This window comes from Dipodomys ordii, unplaced genomic scaffold (genome assembly GCF_000151885.1).
Source record: "Dipodomys ordii isolate 6190 unplaced genomic scaffold, Dord_2.0 Scaffold55, whole genome shotgun sequence".
NCBI lineage: Eukaryota > Metazoa > Chordata > Mammalia > Rodentia > Heteromyidae > Dipodomys > Dipodomys ordii.
In genome coordinates this window covers 6,298,601-6,316,192 of record NW_012267271.1, presented here as the reverse complement: position 1 = coordinate 6,316,192, position 17,592 = coordinate 6,298,601, and the positions used below count along the sequence as shown (strand labels likewise).

Here is a 17,592-nt window from a genome sequence, read left to right as displayed (position 1 = left end):
ACCCGTTAGAACCCCGCCACGCCCGGCCCCCCGCGCCCCCCGCACGTTTGGGTGTCGGTGCGGGACGCGCGTGGGGACGGGCAGCCAAGGGCCCCGGCTTGGGTCACCTGGGGAGAACGGTTGCCTGGACCCCAGGAAACAGCTTTCTCATCTGAAAGCTGTCAATGTCTAGCGGGCTCTGGCGGCTCACACCTGCCATCCTAGCTACTCAGGAGGCTGAGATCTGAGGATCAAGGTTCAGAGCCAGGCCCGGTGGGAAAGTCTGTGAGACCCTGATCTCCCCTTGACCAGCAGAATGTCACAAGTGGGGCTGTGGCTCGAAGTGGTGGAGCATGAACCTTGAGTGAAAAGACGCAGGGACACCCAGGCCCTGAGTGTAAGCCCTAGGACCAGCAAACACCTCACGCACAAAATGTAGAGGGCCCACTCTACCCCGGGGGACTGCACCTCAGTTTACTCACTGGGGAAATGGAATAATAGCATTGCTCCATATATCTGTAAGAAGGATCAGAGAAATCAATATAAAACATTTGCCACAGAGCAAGGCAGCCATGCACAGCAAGTAGCGCAGGAGCTCCGGGCTGCTGCTCTAAAAATAAGGATAATCCAATTTCATAAGGGTTGGGGAGACCCCAGAGGGATGATACCCATCAGAGGTTTTCATTTCATACCCACCAGAACCAATTAGTTCGATATTTGGTAGACATAGGCCTTGAGCCAGTTGTGATGGGCAATGCCCCAGAACACAGTACCAGGCTTTTTCTGCCCTGCTGCAGAGCTACAAAAGGCCTTAAGAGGTCACCTTGGCCTTTCCTTTACAATGAGGAAACTGAGGCACAGAGCCCTTCTGAAGATGGCACAGAACTGGAGCTCATACAGACTCTAGATGTCTCACTGTCATTCCCTGCCACTCCCCCATTGCCTCCTCTGGGATCTCCCTCACTTGCTGATCAGGGCCAAAAAGCAGGACTCTTTCTCCTCCCTACCCTATGTCATGCTGACCACAGGGGTATCAGCCTCAATGGAGGTAGACCCACATCTGCAAGAAGCCCCTGGAGGTTGAACGGTGGACTCATGAGGCCAAGGGGGCTCCCTGCTCCTCTCCCTCTTCCCACTCCATAGCTCTTGGCCATTGTGGCCCCAAGGAGAATACCTACCATGTTTGTTCTTCTTCTGCTCCTCTTCCAGCCCTGGCACACCCGGGATACCCAGGAAGGTGTTGTGCGAGTTTCCATACCACACCAGCAGCTCCTGGTCAGGAGGAATCATCTGTAGAGAAGGAGGAAAGAGAGGGTCAGGGAGGTGGTAGCTGGTGGTAGGGTGTAGGGGTCTCGGCACCCCCTGGCAGCCATGAGATGGGTCAGCCCTGAGAAGGCCACAGCTGGGTTCTGCCCTGAAATGCCCCCAGGGACCTGTAGTGACACAAAAAGAGCCAGGACATTATTGTCCCTCTGGACTCACGCCACCACCCAAAGGTCCTGGCTGATGGTGACAGGACAGAAGGCTTGGGACAGGCAGAAATCGCAGCAGATGGAATGCTAGAAAACTTCCTTCCTTATAGACCAGGGGAAGCAGAGTCAGCAGCCCCCGGAGCCCCAGGGCCAAGCCAGATGTTTCCAAGGAGTGTGGGCTGTGAGCCATCCTAGGGTGCTTTGCTTTTTCCCTGCCTGATAATGTTCTGGAAATATCTCTTTTCTCAGGTAGCTAAGGTCTGCCTCACCCCACGCATTTCCTCACTGGGCACAGGGCTCTGCGTGAGTCCGTACACAAGGTAGATGTTAAAAAAGAAACACTTGGACTGACAAACACCTCCACACAGGAATGACTGGGATGTGCAGCCAGGAACAAAATCTGCTTTCATCAAGTCACACGTCTGTTACCAAGAAACCTACAAACTTTTCCTCAAAGAAAGGAGCTGCTGCAGGAAAATGGGCCAGAGTTTTAGGGAGGCTGGAAGGTCTGCTCCCAAGGCTGCATCCCAGGACACCCCGGGGTCTCTGTTGAAAGCCAGTTACCTCCTCCAACAGAGCCTGCAGGCTTCAACCAGCGAGGGCAAATGAGAGGAGAGACAGCCCAACACTGTCCTGAAATCTGGTCCTCAGAGCTGCTGTCACAGCATCCGCCTTGGGAGCCACTGTCTGAGGTGAGAAACCAGGGCACCCCCTCCCCCTGGCAACAGCTGCTTTGTTTATCTGCTGGATCCTTTGCAGTGGAAGCACAAACAATCCCACAGCAGAGTAGATCCCTCGACCTCCACATTTTTTTTTTTGGGTCCAGTCGTGGGGCCTGAATTCTGGGCCTGGGCGCTGTCCCTCAGCTCTTCAGCTCAAGGCTAGCACTCTACCACTTGAGCTATAGCGCCACTTCCGGCTTTTTTCATTTTGCTTATGTGGTGCTGAGGAATCGAACCCAGGGCCTCAGGCATGCACGGCAAGTGCTCTACCACTGAGCCACCTTCCCAGCCCCTGACCTCCACATTTGAACAGAGGTACTGGCACTGGCCTGCACCTTGGGTTGAGCACCTCTGTGCAGAGCCCAAAGCTCTGCTCCTGTCAGGAGGGGGAGCTGAGAGAGAAGCAGAGGGCTAGATGGTGTGGGGCCTTTGTGACTGTCCTTCTCTTGAGACTCAGCTTGAGGCCGCCATGCCCCTTCCCGTGACCCCCGTGGTCCACAGGGCACCACAGAAACCCAGAGGCACTGCATGGTGAAATTCTAGCAAAGGCCAGGCCAAGAGGAGCCCCAGAACCCAAGGAAAACAAGGCATTGCCTCAGAAAAAGCAGAGAGATTATAACCTAGGACTCCAGCAAGTCACTGAGGCCTCTGTCATTGGTGGACCTGGCTGCTGTGGGAGGCCCGTGGGCAGAGCTGGTAAACCACTAGAAAACCGAAAGTAGTACTGTGGCTCAAGGGGTAGAGCGCTTGCCTTGAGCTGAAGAGCTGAGGGACAGCGCCCAACCCCAGAGTTCAAGCCCCACGACCCACCAGAAACAAAAAAAAAAAAGGCAGAGGAGGTTTGTGAACTCCCCCAGCGAAGTATCGAAGATCACCTGATAGTTAAAGAGGTCAGTAAAAAACCAGTGCTGCCGGGCACCAATGGCTCACGCCTGTAATCCTAGCTATTTGGGAGGCTGAGATCTGAGGATCACCATTCAAAACCAGCCTGGGCAGGAAAAGTCTATGAGATTCTTTTTTTTGTCGGTCATAGAGCTTGAACTCTGGGCCTAAGAGCTGGCCCTGAGCTCTTTAGCTCAAGGCTAGCACTCTACCACTTGAGCCACAGAGCCACTTCTGGTTTTCTGGTGGTTTATTGGAGATAAGAGTCTCACAGGGGGCTAGGAAGGTGGCTCAGTAGTAGAGTGCTTGCCTTCCATGCAAGAGGCTCCAGGTTCAATTCCTCAGTACCACATAAGCGGAAAAAGCTGGAAGTGGCACTGTGGTTCAAGTGGTAGAGCACTTGCCTTGAGCTGAAGAGCTGAGGAACAGTACCCAGGCCCAGAATTCAAGCCCACAACTGGGAAAAAATAAATGGAGTCTCACGGACTTTCCTGGCCAGGCTGGCTTTGAACCTTGATCCTCAGATCTCAGCCTCCTGAGTAGCTAGGATTACAGGTGTGAACCACTGGCATTGTGGCCAGAAAACCGGAAGTGGTGCTGTGGCTCAAGTGGTAGAGCACTAGCCTTGTGCTGAAGAGCTGAGGGACAGCACTCAGGCCCAGAGTTCAAGCCTCATGAATGACAAAATTTAAAAAAAAAAAAAAAAACCTGTGCTAGTGGCTCACACCTGTAATCCTAGATAAGCAGAAGGCTGAGAACTGAGGATCTCAGTTCGAAGCCAGCCCAGGCAGGAAAGTTTATGAGATTCTTATCTCTCATTAATCACAGAAAAAGCCTGAGTGGTGCTGTGGTTCAAGTGATAGAGCGCTAGCTTTGAGCAAAAGGAGCTCAGGGAGAGTACGCAGGCCCTGAGTACAAGCCTCAGGACTGGCAGAAAGGGGGAAAAATGCTAATTGGGAGTTAAAGCCCTTGTATGTGCATAACACGCGCACGCGCACGTGTGCACACGCGCACACACACACACACACAGAGCAGTCTCTAGACCCCAGGCCATAGCCACGTGGTCTCTGCCGCTTTGCCTCTGTAAGCTGCTCTTCTAACGAGGGCTTTGGGGAGCACAGTCCCTGAGGCCCTCAACCCCGCAGCTGCTGAGAGACACGGACACACCGGACGGTAGGTTGTAGGTTCTTCTGAGCAGCCAGCCCCCGGTGGGCGAGGGCCCTGCCAAGCTTCAGCCCAGCCCTGGAGCCCAGCAGGTCAGGGTCCACTCATTTCCCACAAGCTACGTGAGTGACCTTGTTCCGGTGGCCTCATCTCATGGTGCCTCAGTTTCCTCAGCTGTAAAACAACAGTCTCATTGCCCTGGCCTCCTTGAGTAGCTCCTGGGTCATCGAGGCCACAGGCACTCCGTGTACAGCATGTGTGTGCCACGTGTGTGTGACTGCATGCGTGTACCGCATGTGCAAAGCTGGCTCTCCAGCCTCGCGGAGCAGCTGGCGGGGATCCGGGCATGCAGAGCCCCTGCAGTAGTGCCGCGGAGCCGCAGGAAGGCCTGGGGCCCCTGCTTGGTTAGAACCCAAGGTGACTGTAGGTTTTGCCCAGTCTGAGTTGGCATGCCCCAAGGACACAGCCCACACAGTGCCATGGCCCCTGCTGCCTCTCCCCCAGCAGAGACGCCGGAGCTCCAGCCTCACAGCGGGTGAGGCTGAGCCAGCTCAGTGACGGAGCCCTGAGTGACACACTCACCTCCCCACCCTCCACCAGAGAACAAAAACTAAAGCAATGCTGGTCTTCCCGTTTTAATTGAAAATAACAGCCAAGTGCCAATGGTTCAGGCCTGCTCAGGAGGCTGAGATCTCCACTCAGACCCAGCCTGGGTGGACAAATCCTTAGAGACAGGAACTCCTGAGAAATAGAGTACTAGCCCTGAGCAAGAAGCTGAGCAAGAGTACAAGGCCCTGAGTTCAATTTTCAGAGGAAGGAAGCAAGGAAGGAAGGAAGGGAAAAGGGAAGGAAGGAAAGAAAGAAGGAAGGAAGGAAGGAGAAGGGAAGGGAGAGAGGGATGGAAGGAGGGAGAGAGAGAAAGAAAAAGAGAGGGAAAGAGAATGAGAGGAAGGAAGGAAAGAAGAAAAAAGATTAAAGAAAAGGGAGGGAAGGGGAGCGAAAGAAAAGAAAGAAGAAGGAAGGAACTACTATTAAACACAATTACAATAAAAAATAATGAAGATGATGGATGAAGATCACACAGCCCTGAGTACTGTGTGTGTGTGTGCGCGCGCACACGCACACACACAACTCCGGGCCTGGGCACTGTCCCATAGCTGTGTCATGTAGGCTCACATTCTACCACTTGAGTCACAGTTCCACTTCTGGCCTTTGGTGGTTAATTAGGATAAGAGTCACACAGGGGGCTGGGAAGGTGGCTCAGTGGTAGAGCTCTTGCCTTGCATGCATGAGGCCCTGGGTTCCATTCCTCAGCACCACATAAGCAAACAGAAAGAGCCGGAAGTGGCGCTGTGGCTCAAGTGGTAGAGTACTAGCCTTGAGCTGAAGAGCTGAGGGACAGCGCCCAGGCCCAGAGTTCAGGCCCCACGACTGGACCCAAAAAAAAAAAAAAAAGAGTCACTTCTTCCTGCCTGGGCTGGCTTCAAACTGCAATCCTCAGATCTCAGCTAGTAGCTGAGTAGCTAGGTTTACAGGCGTGAGCCACTGGCACCTGGCTCTGAATACTCATTCTAAATGGTGACTCAGGATATTGTTTATAAAAAATAAGCACTTCCAGAACTTGTCTGCTATGCACAAGGCCAGTTGGGTCTCCAACACTACAAAAGAAAAAAAAAAGGAAAATAGATGCAAATCTCTTTTTAAAAATGTGTTTAAGAGATTATTGTACTAAGGGTGAATCTTGTATGCGGCAGCGTATTTTGTGGTGGCCTGGAGTTGATTTTACTCATGAGTTGAAAAAGTAAAATCCCTGCGTACAAAAGCATAAGCAGGCAATGCGGCAGACAAGGAGAAGCGGCTCCCTCCCTGTCCCGGTGGCCAGCGGCTGCCGCCAGCTCTGCAAGCATCTTTCCCCAGAAACATTTCTCACTTTGAAACTAGAAAAAAGTGCCGACTTAAGGTTTGTGTAGAGAAACAGGGTGCCACAGAGGGGCTTCTATTTTCAGTTGTTTTGTTTTTGTCGGTTGGGGCTTGAACCCTGGGCCTGGGTGCTGTCCCTCAGCTCTTCAGCTCAAGGCAAGTGCTCTACCACTTGAGCCACAGTGCCACTTCTGGTTTTCTGTTGGCTCATTGGAGATTAGCGTCTCATGGACTTTCCTGCCCGGGCTGGCTTTGAACAGTGAAGCTCAGACTGCAGCCTCCTGAGTAGCTGGGATGTCAGGTGTGAGCCACCGGTGCCTGGCCTAGCTTCTATTTTTAATAGGCTGAGATTTTTTTCTTTGTTTGCTTGGGTTTGGTCATTTATTTTTGAGTGGTAGAGGGGAATGAGCTTAAGGCCTCTAGCTTGTCCAGCCCCACATCTGATTTCTTTTTCTCTTTTTTTTTTTTAATGAGCCAGGTTCCGGAGCTCACAGTTGTAAGCCTAGCTATTCAAGAGGCTGATCATGGTTCAAAGCCAGACTGGGCAGGAAAGTCTGTGACACTTTATCTCCAATTCACCAGCAAAAAGCCAGAAGTGGAGTTGTGGCTCAAGTGGTAGAATGCCAGCTTTGAACAAAAAAGCTAAGCCAGGGCTGGGCAGGTGGCTCAGTGATAGAGTGCTTGCCTCGCATGCATGAGGCCCTGGATTCGATTCCTCAGCACCAAAGAAGCACAAAAAGCCAGAAGTGGTGCTGTGGCTCAAGTAGTAGAGAGCTAGCCTTGAGCTGAAGAGCTGAGGGATAGCGCCCAGGTCCTGAGTTCAAACCCCAAGATCTACCCCCCCCCAAAAAAAAAAAAAGCTAAGCCAGAGTGTGAGACCTTGAGTTGTTTGTTGTTTTTTGTCAGTCAAGGGGCTTGAACTCTGGGCATGGGCACTGTCCCTGGGCTCTTTTGCTCTCGGCTAGTGCTCTACCACTTTGAGCCACAGCACCACTTCCCATTAATTGGAACTAAGCATCTCATGAACTTTCCTGCCCAGACTGCCTTTGTACTGCGATCCTCAGATCTCAGCCTCCTGAGATAAGATGACAGGCGTGAGCCACTGGCACCTGGCTGAGTTTATTGTTATTGTTTTTGAGAGCACATATTCCTTCTACATGCATACAATTTTTCCCCAATATGAAATTCATTCAAGATACAGCAAAAAGTTGCCAAGACGGAGGTACTACACACAGATCAGTCCTTTGACTCAACATTCATCAAACTGGGATCTAAACTTTTTCTTTGAAACCTGAGGTGTGAGATGCAAAAATGATGAAACAAAATACAACTTTTGCTGGGTTCCACTGAATTCAGGAGAAAAAGGAATACTGAGGGCAGGGTTAAATGACGATCATGCAACACCACGAGGCGCCGGCATCACACACGCTCCTGTCGGAAGCCCATGAGGCCCTGGCACCTGCAGCTTCAAGACACTGGAACTGTCCTATGCTTCCATCAGCTGCCTGCCCAAGTGCAGGGGACAGCCCTGGTCCCCACAGGCTCCCTGGGGACACAGCTGCCACTAATGCTCTGGCTGGGCGCAGCCAGGTTCTATACAGGGGACTCACAGCTTGAACCAGCCAGCTGTTCACACAGCTGCTCAGGACACACCATGAATAAAGCAATTGCCAAGAGAACCGATTTCTACAGCCATGTCTTTGTCAAAACTTTGGAGCAAGCATCAGCTCCTGAGGTGCTGTGTTGACAAGTTAGATGACTGCATAACTTCCTTTCTTTCTTTCCTAATTTCTCATTTTTCTTTCTTTTGTGGCAGTCCTGGGGCTTGAACTCAGGGCTTGGGCAACATCCCTGAGCTTTTTTGCTCAAGGCTGGCGTTCTGCCACTTGAACTACAGCTCTACTTCCAACTCTTTTGATGCTTAATTGAAAATAAGCGTCACAAAAGACTTTCCTGCCCAGGCTGACTTCAAATCAAGAGCCTTAGATCTCAGCCTCCTGTGGAGCTAGGCTAACAGGCGTGAGTCGCTGGTGCCCAGCTTGTCTATATTTCTATTATAAATTGTCAGTGATAAGCTTTGGGGGTTGTTCTCCTAATACAAATTCATGACCCATCATTGAACATGCTCCCAGGAGACTCGGATGCCCTCCCTCCCCTTCTCTGAACGGCTCAGATGCTCTGGCCGAGAGGGATCGCTGGGTCATCTGGCTGAACATTAATTTCCATTGTACACAGATGTCCTGACACACCAATTAATAGAGTTCTGGCAAATAGATATCAGCCACATGGGCATGGTGGTCAAGCACTCCTGCTCGGCAGCCAGACAGGACTGGAGCTATAGCTCAGTCCTCTCCCACACTCTCCCCAAACTTGGGTTCATCAGCATTGAAATGATAACGGGCCTCTGATGGGAGGCTCGCAGGCAAAGCCCTCATCCAGCATTTGCAAAGCCCTGGGTTTCATTCTCAGCACCACAGAAAACAAATGAGTCAAAATAAGTGGGATTAGTAATGACATGCCCGAGGGCATGCTTGGCCATATCAGCTCCATGACAGAGCACATACGAGGGCTTGTACCAGGCCTCAGCTTCCATCCCAAGCATGCACACACATGCGTACGTGCACACACGCATGTGCACACACACACACACACACACACACAGTTTAAGACCTTTTAGAAAGGATGTTAGTGCAATAGCCAGCTACCCCTAGCTCAGGCTGGTAATCCCAGCTACCTAACAGGCTGAGATCAGGAGATTCGTTGTTCTAGGCCAACCCAGGCAGAAAAGTTCTGGAGGGGGGCTGGGAAGGTGGCTCAGTGGTAGAGCACTTGCCTTGCACGCATGAGGCCCTGGGTTCCATTCCTCAGCACCACATAAGAAAAAAGCCGGAAGTAGCACTGTGGCTCAAGTGGTAGAGTGCTAGCCTTGAGCTAAAGAGCTGAGGGACAGCGCCCAGGCCCAGAGTTCAGGCCCCACGACCGGACCCAAAAAAAAAAGAAAGAAAGAAAAGTTCTGGAGGGACCCTTCTCGATGCATGGCTGGATGCAATGCCATTCACCTGTCATCACCCCAGCTACATGAGGGCTAAGTTCAGAGCCCTCCAGGCAGAAAAAGTCCATGAAACTGCAGAGGACAGCTGGATGCAATGGCGTCATCCTGTCATGGCAGCGAGCGGAAAGCAGGGCAAAGCTGAAAGCAGAGATTGAAGCCCAGGCCCACTCCTGGGCAGGAAAGGAGACCCTGTCCTAAAAATACCTGGTGAAAAAGAGGGACGCTGGCCTAGCCCAGGGTTTTTAGGCCAGCTCAACAAGCATGAGGCCCTGAGGTCAAACGCTCAGTCCCACCAAAAGCCATCAAAGGACGTTAGCAGGCAGGGAAGAACACTTGCCTAGCATGCATGAGGCCCTGGGTTTGATTCCTTGGTACCACATAAACCAAAAATAAATTAAATAAATTTAGAAAAAGGGGACATTAGCACGGTGGCAGCCATGCTGTGTTCTGTGTGACATTATTAAAATGAAGCCAATCATGAACAATTAGAGCAATTAAAGAGCACCCACTGATAAGCAAGGTCAAAGGGATAAACAAAGTCAAGAGAAAAATGGTGCTCACCTTCAGCGCCAAGACAGAGATGTAGCTCTGCGAAAAAAATTAAAAGCTCAGCTGTCTGAAATGAAAGGGAAAATTGCAGGAAGAAAAAGCCTACATTTCAGGGCATAATAATTTGCCAAAGAATAGGGAAGAGAAAGACTAGAGGTTTTCTTAGAATTACAAAACCGAAAGTCGTAATAACACAGTTCTAAATCCTTTCCTTGTGCAGACTTCTAAGTCTAGACGAGCCAAGCATGCACGGCTCAAGCCCGCCATCCTAGCTACCCAGGAAGCTGAGAGCTGAGGACCGTGGTTCCAAGCTAGCCCCAGGCAAGAAAGTCCATGAGACTCCTATCTCCAACGAACTACCAAAAGGCTGAAAGTAGAGGTGAGGCACAAAGTGGTAGAGCGCTGGTCTTGAGCAAAACAAAATCTTAGGGAGAACACTCAGGCCCTAAGTTCAAACTCCACTACTGGTAGAAAAATAAATAAGCACATATATACAAAATAAATACTAGGACTGGGAAGGTGGCCCAGTGGTAGAGTGCTTGCCTTGCATGCATGAGGCCCTGGGTTCAATTCCTTGGCACCACATAAGCAGAAAAAAATGGACGTGGTGCTGTGGCTCAAGTGGTAGAGCGCTAGCCTTGAGCTGAAGAGCTGAGGGACAGTGCCCAGGCCCAGAATTCAGGCCCCATGAACCACCAAAAATAAATAAACAAATACTAAATAAACAAATGTCAGACAAGACCTTGCTTTCTTCCTGTAACAAGTAGTTTTGTTTTTGTGGAAGAACTGGGTCCCTGGATCCCCTATGGGTTTGGCCCCTTTCACCTGCTGAAAAAACCTTTTCCATTCAACAATTGATTAGTCCTCCCTGGCTATGTGCTGGGAACTTTCTAGAAATGCCACGAAGACCCACTAGGTGAGAGAAAGGATCTTGATCAATGTAAGCATGGACCGGGCCCAGGATATCCAGCCTGGGATAAAGCTCCTTGCAGCCCTGGGTGCTTAGAAACGCCATCAGCACCTTTGATTATGTTTGGAGATCTGAGCATGTGTGTTTCTTTGCAAAGTTGCTTTTTCCGTATTTTGGCAAGCGATGGGTTACTGTTATGAAGTATAAATAGCCCTCATGAGTGGCAGAAAGATCAAGAAAACAGATGGCAGCCAAGGTCCCTCTCCTCGGCTAACCCCACACAGGCGCAGAACAAACAGGCGATTTATTGCAAAGATGTGGGGCAAGCAGCCTGGGGGAGCGGCCCTGGCTGTGGTCTAGCCCAGAAGGGCTCCTGAGCACTGAGCCCAGGCCTGCCCTGGGGTTGGGGGTGGGGGGTGGGGTGGGCGTCCCCCCCCACAGACCCACATGCACACTCGATTTATCCTCCTGCTAAGTGCAATCTGACATATCTGACATTGTGTCAATATGGTTCCAGAAAATTGCTACTGAGGAAAAAGCATGCAACTTCCCTTGTGAGAAGAAACGTGGGGCTTTTCTGTGTATTCTTGTCCCTCAGTCACACAGCTCCTTTACAGCAGGCTCGCTGCCTTTGACAGCCTGCTAGCCACCTCTGAGGTAGCTCCCAAAATCACATACACGTCAAACAGACAGTAGTAAATGCTATAGATACATCCCGTTCTTTTATTATCTTCCATTCTGGAGCAAGTGTAGACTAACCTCCCAACCAGTCACACTGGTCCCTTCCTGGAAATCTTCTACTCTGTCCTCTAACTCTGAACTTCTTTTTTTTTTTTTGCCCCTTTATGTTGGTCCTGGAGCTTGAACTCAGGGCCTGGGCACTGTCCCCTAGTTTTTTCACCCAAGGCTTGATGCTCTACCACTTGAGCCATAGCTCCACTTCTGGCTTTTTGGTGCTTGATTGGAGATAAGAGTCTCACAGATTTCCCTGCTCCCTGCTGACTTCAAACCACAATCCTCAGATCCCAGCCTCCTTTAGTAACTAGAAATACAGGCCTGAGCCACCAGTGCCTGGCTTTCTGAATTTCTTTCTTTCTTTCTTTTTTGGTGGTGTGGGGCTTGAACTCTGGGCCTGGGCGCTGTCCCTCAGCTCTTCAGCTCAAGATGAGTGCTCTACCACTTGAGCCACGGCACCATTTCTGGTTTTCTGGTGGTTCATTGGAGATAAGAGTCTCATGAACTTTTCCTGCCCAAGCTGGCTTTGAACCGTGGTCTTCAGTGTCTGTATTTCTTTAGAAACATCTATTGCAATGTCCTGATCAGTGGGGCTCCCTAGCCGCTCCAGCCAGGAATCCATCCTCTTGCCAAAATGACAGAGGCATTCTCAGCAGTCTTGGTCTGTACTGGCGTGTGTGTGTGTGTGTGTGTGTGTGTGTGTGTGTGTGCGCATGCATGTGTCTGTGCGGGAATCATGGTACGTGCCTGCCCTCCATCTCCATGGCCGGAAAGTCATGTAGACAGGTGGTGACACATGTGCGTGGGAGCCTGAGGAAAGCTAACCCTCCACCCCCCCAGGGATGTGTTCTGATAAAGGTGGAGTCCAGCTGTCTCTGAAGCTCATTCTAGAAGGGCGTGGCCCAACTGGGGGGTGCCAAAGCCACCAGCCCAACACCCCCAACCCTGCATAGACCACTTTTGGTTCTACACTGGCCTTGGCCCAGCTGTGCGGGCACTCTGGACTCCAGTGGAGGCCCAGTTCACCCTTCCTGAGCCTCTACTTCCTGGTCCTCCAGGGCCTGCCCTGCGTCTGTGTTCCAGCCCCCACCCCTACCACACCATCACACCAGGCTCAGGTCCATAAGCGACTAGGCCTGGCACCTCAGGAATGCTAAACGCGCCTGGAGGCTGGGTCCCTGAGAAATGGAAGCCATCGCTGTCCTGAGGGGCCTGGACCACTTGGCCAGCCCACCCAGGCCTCCGCTCCATCCCACCGGGCTTCCTCCACACAAAGGAGCCAAAGGCCAAAGGCCAGAGGACACTGGGGGGCACAGCCACCCACCCCAAACAGCAGGCAGGAGAAGCTTCTAGCACTCTGGCCAGACAGACATAGCTCCTAAGAGATTCTAGCCTGGGAGACTCACGTCAACTACCAGTGAACGACCACAGCTCCCAGAGCAGCTCTAACTCTCCATCCCCAGCTCAAGGCTCCCCCTAAAACCTACTCTCCCACCCCAGAGCCTTCCAACCACCCTGGCCCTGCCCTGCCCTCCCCCACTTCACATGCCTCTTACTACCCCCCCACTTATCCTCCCTTGCGCCTCTGAGAAGAGTCACAGAACCACTGTCTTCCCCCACCCCCAGGCCCTGCAAGCGCTGCCTGCCACACTGCAAGACCCCAGATCCCATGTCTGAACTAGAAACCATGTCAGAGTCCTCCTCCTCGTTCAGGGGTTCAGTACGATTAAATAAAGGATGCAGAAAAGGCATCTGGGAAAAGCCTGACATGCAATGAGCTACGGCTGAGACTAGAGTCATCAGCTGCCCATCCTGTCAGCATGGCAGACATGCAGAATGAGGGGAGACACGCCTGCTCCTCCCACCCAGTGCTGTCCCTAGCCTGCCTGCTACTTCACACCTTGTTCTCTCGTCTATTGCTCCACGGACCAGCACACCCTCCAGAGACCTCTGGGACCTCACATCTAGTTCAGGGCATTTAAAACCACAAAAGTTCCAAGTCCATCCTTTCCATCATGGTGTGATCCTGTGAGCTCAGACCAGTGGCTAGGCCTGGCCCATCTGGCCAGTCGATGTCTCTCTGTCCTTCCTGGGGCCCAGACACTGATGGCCCGCATGCCACCCCATGGGACCAAGCTGGTCCCTGCACAACAGCACATGCACACACCTCGATGGCCTTGTAGAAGATGCTCGTGCCGATCTGGACCACCTCCAGGTTCTGCTCCTGTTCGTTCCGAGCACACTTGATGTAGGTCATCCAGCTCCGGTGGTCCTCCTGGCTGGCATCAATGAAGTAGCGCACGGTGCCATCCTCATTGAACACCTGGGCGTGGGTGCAACAGGGACCAGGTGAGGTGTGGCTAGGCCACATTTGTGGTTCCTAGAGCCCAGGCCAGTCACACATGTGCATGTGAATGTGCCTGTGGGCATGCACATGCACACACACACACACACACACACACACACACACTTCTTTTTGTGTGCTGGTACAAGGGCTTAAACTCAGGGCTAGGTGCTATCTCCTTGAGCCTTTTCACTCAAGGCTGGCACTCTACTGTTTGAGCTACAGCTCTACTTCCAGCTTTTTGGTGCTTAATTGGAAATAAGAGTCTCACGGACTTTCCTGCCTGGGCTGACTTTGGCCCCTGACCCGAGGTTCTCAGCCTCTTGAGCAGCTAGGATGACAGGCTGGCGCCTGGCTGTACCATTCTTTCTTCTCAGCAGAGGAGCGGGAGGCTGGGGGTCCAGTGGCTTGCTTGCCATCAGCCCCACGGTCAGCACTGATCATGACGGGCTTCCCTTGTCAGGTCTTCCCACACTCAGAAGCAAAACATCTTCAAGGGCTACTGAGCGGGCAATAAAGCCTCCCGCAAGCATCCTGATGATGATGATGATGTTGTGTGTGTGGTGTGTGTGTGTGTATATATATATATATATATATATATATATATATATATATATATATATATATACAGAGGTGCTCCCAGGGCAGAAGAAAGCCCTGACCAGGACCTCAGAGAGGGACACAAGGCCCTAGAGAGGAAAGCCTGGATCCCTAGGACACCTAGGTCTAGCTCAGAGCCAAGAGGCCAAACTTGACCCCAAACTTCCTGGCTTGGTGACAACTGGAAAGATCATCACTACCCAGACTCCAGATGAGGGAGAAGATGAGGTTAGAAGATCCCCAGTCCTCCTCCTCTTCTCCCTCCTCTGTGCTCCTCCCTAGTGCCCTTGACCAGTGGCAGGCTCCTCACACTGGGCTCCTCAGGGAGCTTTGGGGAGCAGGAAGGGTGGGGGACAAGATGAGAGAGGAGCTCTGCCATCTGCCTCCCAGGAAGAACCGCCACAGCCCACAGCCCACAGCGCTGGCTTTGTCCTAGGGGCAGCCCTCCCCCTCCCCCCCCACTGCCGGATGGCAGCCTCTCTGAGCCTCACTTCCTTCTATAAAATGGGGATGACAAATCATAGGGCTGCTGAGGTAACGCCATGGCTTGCAGGCTGGAAACCCGGCCAGCCGCCTCGGCGCTCAGTGGACAACCATCATTCTGGATGACACTCTGCTGAGGACAGGAAATTGATTTCTAAGAAGCACTCACTCCTTCCGTTGTCCTCCGTACAGCCACACACCCACCTCACCCACCAGGCCAGGGCCGTGGCCTTGAGGAATGTCCCTTATAGGTCCTATGGCCAGGAAAAGAATAGAAATGGCAAGCCAAGCTCATGGCTGGCATCCTAGCTACTTAGGAGGTTAAGATCTGAGGATCCTGATTTAAAGCCACCTGGGGCAGAAAAGTCTATGAAATTCTTATCTCCAATTAAGCACCAAAAAAAAAAAAAAGCTAGAAGTGAACTGTAGCTTAAATGGTAGAGTGCTAGCCTTGTGGGAAAAAAAAGATCAGAGATGGTGCCCAGGCCCTGAGTTCAAGCCCCAGGACTCACACACACACACACCAAAATGGAATTGTCTGTTCTGCTTGAGTATACAGCCCCTGAGCAAAAGCCCCAGCCTGTCTGGGTATCAGTGCCCTCATCTGTGAAATGCTGTTGAAAACCATCCGGGTCCTCAGCATTGGCCGGAGCTATTCCCTAGGCCAGCCTGCATCTGGTGTCCTAGGAGAAAAAGAGTCAGGGAAAGCTCCCGGTGCCCAGGTCTTAAGAGCCTGCCTAGGGGAGTATTGGGCCCCCAGTAAGAATGAGGCTGCCAGCTGGGGGCCTTGGGTCCAGGAGGCTGAGATCTGAGGATCTCAGTTCAAAGCTGGGAAAGTCACAGAAAGTCCATGAGACTCTAGAATCCCCAATTAACCATAAAACAAGCTGGAAGTGGGGCTATGATTCGAATAGTAGAGCACCAGCCTTGAGGGGAAAAAAACAAGTTTAGGGACAGGGCCCAGTCCCATGTACAACAAGCCCCAAGCCGGGCACCAAAAAAGAAAACAAAAAGGAGGCTGTTGAGGCATTTGGATGGGGGACCGGACACCCCGCAGCAGGCCGGGGGACGGGAACCCCCGCAGCAGGCCGGCCGCACCCGCAGCGGACTTACCTCCCACATGAGGTTGTTGTTCTTGCAGATGTCCACGTGCTCAGGGGCGATGATGCGGCCGGTGAAAGGCCCCATCTCCGTGCCCGCCTTGATCCAGGTCTTGGAGAAGATGCCGAGGCCCTCGCCGGGGATGGAGCTCTGGGCGATGATCACCTCCACCGGCAGCACCAGGCTGGAGAGCTTCTGCACCTCTGCGCAGGGAGCGGGCCCGGGGCGGGCGGGCGGTCAGCCCGGGGAGCGGGGCCCGGGTCAGCGCCCTGCCCTCCCCGAGCGCCGCCCGGGGCGCCGACTCGTCCGCCCCGAAATGGAGCCGGCTCTCCAGCGAGGCCCAGCGCACCCGGCCCCTTCGGGTCGCACCCTCGGACTCCCCGCGCCCCGGAAGGAAAGCGGCGCCCCACCCCTCTTCCTCGCTGTTTTTCGTTTTGCCCTTTTTGGGCGTGACGGCCAATCGAACCCAGGGCCTGGCGTGAGCCCTTCTGCTGGGAACCCCTCCCCCGGCCCCGGGGCTGGTTTGAAGAGCCGGGGTTTGCGGGGTGTGGTGTTGTTCTGTCCGTCTTTCCACCCATTCGTAAAACATCCCCTTGCAAGACCCGCTCCACCCAGGACAAACGTCCTGCTCCGCCGCGCACACGCCGGCCGACGAGGAAACCAAACGGGACGCGGGCGTAACGCCGCACCCGGGTCCCTGCCGGCCGCCCAGCGCCCCGGACAGCCGGATGCGGCCGGCACTGGGGACCGATCTCCGGAGTTGAGGACCCAGAGGTGCCCAAGAAACACCGACCGACGGGGGGGGGGACGTGGAAGACCGGCTCCGCTCGACCGGTGACCCCCGGCGACGCCCCGCTTCCGTCTTGGCTCCCAGCCTCCAGGAGGTGCCAGCACCCCGAGAGCCGGTGGCCCTCGGCTCCCAGGGGCGCCCCGATCGGGGTGGGGCCGGGGGAGAGGGTGGGTGGGAGCGGCGGGCGAGGCCGGCAGGCGCGCAGGGGCGGCCGCCCCGTCTGACAAGCTTTGCCCCCCTCACCCGTCTAAGCTACCTGGGAAAATACCGGGGAGCGGGGAGCGGCGGGCAGGGGGAGGGGGTTAAACGGTGTCCGTGGCGGGCCCAGCGGGCGATTTGTCACGCCGTTAAAGCGATCGCATTCATTGGGCTCCATTCGAATGAAATCGCTAATTCTAAATTCATTAGCCCTGGAGAAAAAAAATGCTGTAGCAGTAAATTGTCGCTCAATGCGGACGGGACTTGTTTAAAAGGGGCCGAGGAATTCCCCTTACAAAAAGCGGGGATTAGATGGTTGACATAGCGTGAATGAAAGTGGAATTAATCTTCACGGTACATTAAGAGAGGAACCGAGCTGGCCGAGCGGGCGAGGGCGAGGCGCCGGGGCGCCCGCGCCCGGAACGACATTGTTTGCGCGTTGATGAATGAGGAATAAGAACTTGAGACACCGCAAAGAAAAGAAACTCTCCCCGCTCGCTCGCCCGCTCTCTCCCTCGCCCCCCGCCCGCCCCTCGCCCCCTCCCCGGGCCTGTCCCCCCCCTCTTTTTTTAAAGTTCTTGGTTTAAGTGGGAACTTTCTCGGGTCAAGCCCAAGTTAACTAAATGAATTTAAAACCCCTTCTTTGGGAGTCAACTGCTATTACACGCCCAGCGAGGCTTTCCGCGGCGGA

The 17,592-nt window shown here is 53.3% G+C and overlaps 1 protein-coding gene across 1 annotated transcript in view; it reads right to left on the bottom strand.

The window, feature by feature from the left end:
* The window catches only part of Prdm12 (PR domain containing 12), an 18,548-nt gene extending 1,218 nt beyond the window's left edge, over positions 1–17,330 (bottom strand). The window contains exons 1-7 of the mRNA XM_013021286.1: positions 17,260–17,330; positions 16,972–17,113; positions 16,536–16,653; positions 15,926–16,116; positions 13,553–13,708; positions 1,158–1,269; positions 1,003–1,052 (exon numbers count right to left, since the gene is read on the bottom strand). Of these exons, the coding sequence (XP_012876740.1) occupies positions 1,003–1,052; positions 1,158–1,269; positions 13,553–13,708; positions 15,926–16,116; positions 16,536–16,653; positions 16,972–17,113; positions 17,260–17,330 (840 nt within the window). The remainder of the gene's footprint in view (positions 1–1,002; positions 1,053–1,157; positions 1,270–13,552; positions 13,709–15,925; positions 16,117–16,535; positions 16,654–16,971; positions 17,114–17,259) is intronic.
* Positions 17,331–17,592: the final 262 nt, after the last annotated feature.